Raw genomic sequence first — 6000 nt, 5'->3', positions numbered from 1 at the left:
ATGTCTGACATTCTTCAAAGTCCACACACTTCCATTAGAGGTTCTGATATTGATATCACCTCTTCCTATAATATCAAGAGATTTTCCATCTGCAAGGTAGACCTTCCCAAACTTTCCTGGAACATAGTTAGATAATAGTTCTAAAGAAGGTGTAGTATGAAATGACGCACCTGAGTCCATAATCCATGAATCAATAGAACAATCTAGACTACATAATAGTGCATCTTCAATTTCATCAGTTGCTGCATTTGCTGATTGATCACTATCTTGCCTCTTGTTGTTGTTGTTCTTCCTTGGAGCCCTACATTGATTTGTAAAGTGACCCCTTTTCTAACAATTCCAACAAGTGATATCATTCCGGAATTTTGGTTTTGATTTCTCTCTAGACTTTGATCTGCCTCGGCCTTGATTACGACCTTTTTGGCTACTTCCTCCTCTAGTTTCAGTACTCAATGCTGAACCAGAACTAGAACTGGAAGATTCCCCTGAACTTTTCCTGCGAACATCTTCGCTTAAGATCAGGTCACGGATGTTATCAAGCTTCAACTTACTATTACTTGCAGAATTACTAACTGCAGTAACAGTTGCACTCCAACTTTCCGGAAGAGATGATAATAAAATTAATGCTTTCACCTCATCATCAAATGTTATCTGCACTGATGTCAACTGCGCAATAATTGTATTGAATTCACTAATATGATTAGTAATCGAGTTACCTTCACCCATTTTTAGGTTGACTAGTCTGCGAATCAAATACACTTTATTGGCTGCAGATGGCTTCTCATACATATTTGACAATGCCTTCATCAAATCTACGGTTGTGTTCTCGTTCATGATGTTGAACGCAACATTCTTGGCTAATGTCAATCGGATCACACCGAGTGTCTGTCGATCTAACAAATCCCATTCCGCCTGCTCCATGTCAGTTGGCTTCTGCCCTGTTAAGGGTAGATACAACTTCTTCTGATATAGGTAGTCCTCTATCTACATCTTCCAGAACCCGAAGTCACTGCCATCAAACTTCTCAATCCTCACCTTCCCTTCTTCCAATGCCATTGCTCTTGCTGCTTTGACGAAAGCTCCTGCTGCTTTTGACCAAAGCTCCTGCTGCGGCTTTTGACCAAAGCTCCTGCTGCCTTTGACCAAAGCTCCTGCTGCCTTTGACCAAAGCTTCTGCTGCCTTTGACCAAAGCTCCCACTACTTCTCTAAACTGAGATCCCCAAGAAGAAAAAAAATAGAAACCAAATCTTTTCTGATGTGGAAGATCAGACAATGCTGCAACCACAGAGCATACTAAGAAAAATGGCTCTTGATACCAATTGCTAGGAACAAGGCAATAAAGGAAAGAATAAAGGAGAGAAAAATAGACACAGAGAATTTAACGTGGTTCGGCTACAATGTGTATGCCTACGTCCACGACTACACTAGGAAGTATTTGTATTTTTGGTGTATCTTAAAGCTTTACATAGAGTCTCTTATATAGTAAAATAGAGAACCACATCTCACTATTCTAAGCGATGTGGGACTAAATCAAGCACCATAATTCTAACAAGAACATTATTGTGACACGCACTAAAACACCATAGCTAGAACACTTGGTGCACTTTTACGTCAGAAAACAAACAAACAAACAAAACAAACCATCTAAAGGGACTAAATTGATTCAAATAAAGGGCAAAACATAATACATCAAGTATGTAATAACCACGCGAGATGAACTAGCTATGAAATAAAAGAATAGGGTTGATGCGAATAGGAAAATATACAATGTCGTAACCACACATAGCCTAGAGGTTTGCTTTTGCAAAAATTATTATATAGGTGCAAGGACATACACGGACAAATGTTCTACAGGTAAAGTGTATTACCTATGCCACATCAAAGACGCACACAATCACAAAGTGAAGGATCAATATTGATTCTCAACAATAACGAATCTGGAGGATGGAATGAAATGCATCATGAGAAAGGACAATATGCTTAAGTTTCAATCCATTTTAAATTGGAGTTAAACGAACTTGAACAATGGATGCAAGAAATTTTTTTGGAATGCTAACGGCTGCACCACTAAAAGTTGCATTATTGTGGGTAGCACCGCAAAGGGCTCATTAATCTTATAAGAACTTCACATACAAGGGTTACAACAAATACTACTCTTCAACTACAAAGATATAGGTTGCCTTGATATATATTAGAAATACAATTTTTATTGTTGAAATAAGAATGACTAATGCAAGGCAAATCTTATGTGAAAACAAAGAATATTTATCTTTGTTGGGATTAGAAGTGTGAGAATTTGTTGAAATTAAATGTAAAGTATCTTTTTTGAGAGCAACAAACTTTTTTAAGAGTTGAGACACTCCTAGTATTTCATATATATATATATATATATATATATATATATATATTATACTTTGCTAAAAAAAATAGGTAAGCTTATTTGTTTAAACATAACTACTACAACATGTATTTGGATGAGGGTCATCATTTCCTAGACATATTCAACTTTTTGTAACGTGAGTCAAATGTTTCATGTTCTTAATGACCAATTTCCATTGTTCCAAGATGTCATGCAAAAATAAGTAATGGATAACCTTTATTTATTTTTAGGTTAGATTGTTATTTTTTATTTAACTCTTAATACAAATATTTGGGTTATTTTGTATGTATATCCGGATTAATTTTTCTCTACATTTTAAGTTAAAACCAACTGATTTTGTTTGGATATAGTCTGACAAAACTTTCTCCATAGGTATCCATATATTATACCCATTCACGTCTGCTGTAAATTAGTCCAGTGTAGAAATATGTTTATTTAGGTGAGGTGAAATATCTGACATAAAACTACATCTATGTTAAACTGTTATATGACATAATTAACTCTTAAAGTTCAACGTAAAAAAACCCTTTTGTTTTAGTCCAACGTAACCCATTCACGTCTATTATTGTTGTATCCCCTATCCACAATATTTATGTTACAGCAAAATAAAAAAGTCCTGCTTATGTTCTGAAAGCTCAATTCAGTTGCATGAGCCTGGCTTGTTAGTGTTGGCTGTCTTAGATTCATCTCTAAGGTATTACCGTAATAAAAGTAAGGAAAGGGATAAAATTATAGGAGTCATAATGATTTCCCTAAGGTTTAGGTTAATTCGGTAAGTTGATAAAATACAAAAATAAAGTTAGTTTGGTCGGGTCTTTTTTATTTGTCTCAAATTTCCTTATATAAAAATTTAATTAAAAAACTAATTAATTCTTTTACATGTTAAAATTAATTTATGTACAAATTAATTTATAAAACTTGCAAAAATACAATTTATTTCTATATTTTTATCTTTTAGCATATAAAAGCTTTTTAAATCAAAATTAGTAAAATCTTACCTACAGCTAATAATGTTTCAGTTAAAATTAAATGCTGTATTGTTTTTTATTTCAATTAAAAATGCTAAATACAATTTAGTACAATAAGTAACTTTACTCCGTATATATTAAAAGGTAAACTTTAATATATAGTAGAGTGTAATTAGTTACTTTTTATAAATTAAAAACGTAGATATACATCATTTGTTTTATTTGAAGTGTCGATAATGGAGGGTATACAACTAATTAATAATTTCATTCTTTGGACAGCGTAGGGATACTTTGCTCGTTTCTGAAAAAGTTGTGAGGATCAACCTTGGTCTTCACTGTAGCCAATCTCTTAAAATTGTTACTGAAATACTTGAGACCCCAAATGCTGGCTTGGTGGTAGCTGGTGTAGCCATTGTTATTAACCCCAATGTCAAGGTCTCTGTAATTCACATATGCAGCTCTTGGAGAGTTTGAAACATAAGGTTCCATATATTTATACAATCTTCTAATCCAATTCACGTGCCTTTGTGTAGCTTCGTCCCCTTCCTCTTGCCAAACGACCACATAGTGAATATGAAATATGTATCCAGATCTGTGTGCGAATGGAATTTCAGATTCGGAAATGTTATCCATTTTGCCTCCATAAGGAGCAAATTGAAGCTGAGAATATTGAACCTTATCGTCGTTAAGCCAGCGCCATAACCCTCGTAATCCATCAACAGGAATGGGTTTCCTCACATAATCAGATTTTCCTTTGTATTTCCCTGAACGAATTTGAGTTCTGTTCAGCAAAACTTCAGGGGCTTCATGGCCTGAAGATCCAATCAACGCACCATTCGTGAAGACTGCTGAGCCAATCCAACTCGTCTCAGTACAATCTTTTCGTTTCAAACCCAACTCTGGGAAGTTCTTTTGCATCAATGGAATAAGTTCTTCAACACCTCCTTGAAACATGGCCACAAAATTCGCTTGTAGTGCTAGCTTTCCATGTTGACTTGAATTTGCCCTTGCCAAGTCCATCCTAAGAAATATGCGCTCGTCCAATTTATTCGCTACAAGTTGCCACTTTTCAATGATCTCGGTTGCATTTTCTTCCAATATCCTTTCAACATTGAACACCGTCACGGTTGATGGAACTGGAACTAGTTTTATCTTCCAAGACACGATGACTCCAAAGCTTGCTCCGCCACCTCCTCTGATGGCCCAAAACAGATCCTCACCCATGGCTTTTCTGTCAAGAAGATTACCATTCACGTCTATTATGTGAGCATCAATGACATTATCTGCTGCAAGACCGTACTTACGCATCAAGAATCCATAGCCACCTCCACTGATGTGGCCACCAGCGCCCACACTGTAGCATACACCAGCTGGGAACCCTAGTGTTTTGCTTGCCTGGCTAATCGTGTAGTAAAGTTCACCAAGGGTTGCCCCAACTTGAACCCACGCAGTTCGGTTTTCCACGTCAACTTTGATTTCTCGGAAGTTTAAGAGGTCAAGGATGACAAACGGAACCCGGGCAACGTACGAGAGACCTTCGTAATCATGGCCTCCGCTTCGGGTTCGAATCTGCAGGCCATGGCGTTGGGAACATTTTATTGTGGCTTGAATGTGGGAAACAACCTGTGGTGTCACGATGACAAGTGGTTTTCTTGAGTCGGAGAACCTAAGATTTTGCATGGTAGCATCTAGAACAGAGAAATATGAAGAGTTTGTTTGGGTGTAAAGAACACTGGAGATTGAGTTGGTGTTATGGGGATAACTGTAAAGACATTGAAGAAAGTTTTCATGAGTATCTGCTGAAGAAGGTGTAAATGAAAATAAAAGAGCAATGACAGTAGCGAAGGTATAATAGCAGCTTAGAGTCTTCATTTTGTGGATGGTTTGTTGTTAATATGGAAAGTGAGTTTGAGAAAGTGTGATGCGGGGTCTCTAATTTATAGTAGTTTGGAGTTTAATGCAATCAGCAGTTAAGTTAACCAAATTTTGGCGTATATCCAAAAAACAAAATAAATGCATGCCTAATTCTGCCACATGGGAGGAGACAATTCAATTTTGTGATGTGGCATGAGACTATTCTACAGATTATACGTGGACAAGTTTCACACGATGACATAATAGGAAGAAAAAATGTAACGGATGACCAAACTTGCATTTCATGTATGCTCACGCAATTGAGCAGAGAATGTTGACCTTTCAATTTGAAAATCCCTCGTAAAATTGAACAATTATATTTTTAAGATGCTTTCGGTCTTAAACCTTCATAATCAAAGCAACTTTATACTCTTACTCACCTTTTCTGTCATTTTTAAATATGAAAAATGATATCTTATATTTATATATATATATATATATATATATATATATATATATATATATATATATATATATAATTAACCCTTCATAAAAAAATGTAATAAATTAATAATAATAATTATTGTTATTATTATTATTGTCTTACTTAGATATCTTATTATTATATTAAGATTATGAAATAATTATATACAAAATGAAAAAAGGTCAAAGTATCATTACTTTCCCACCATTTTGTTCAGGCGTTTTTTTTTTTATTACAGTGATTTGATAATATATTATTTTATTATTTAATAGTTATTAAAGAAAACTAAGCTAAAAAATATTTTTTAATAGAT

The 6000-nt window shown here is 34.9% G+C and overlaps 1 protein-coding gene across 1 annotated transcript; it reads right to left on the bottom strand.

Moving 5' to 3' along the window:
* Positions 1-3400: 3400 nt before the first annotated feature.
* LOC114176634 (tetrahydroberberine oxidase) lies at positions 3401-5251 on the bottom strand. Its single transcript, XM_028061741.2, has one exon. It carries the CDS (start codon positions 5219-5221, stop codon positions 3614-3616), a length of 1608 nt encoding a protein of 535 aa, XP_027917542.1. The 5' UTR covers positions 5222-5251; the 3' UTR covers positions 3401-3613.
* Between the last annotated feature and the right edge of the window lie 749 nt (positions 5252-6000).

The sequence above is a fragment of the Vigna unguiculata genome, chromosome 3 (assembly GCF_037176805.1).
Source record: "Vigna unguiculata cultivar grain cowpea cultivar isolate G323 ecotype 2 chromosome 3, ASM3717680v1, whole genome shotgun sequence".
Lineage (NCBI taxonomy): Eukaryota > Viridiplantae > Streptophyta > Magnoliopsida > Fabales > Fabaceae > Vigna > Vigna unguiculata.
The sequence above is the reverse complement of the archived record's forward strand: the minus strand, read 5'-3'. Positions and strand labels throughout refer to the sequence as shown.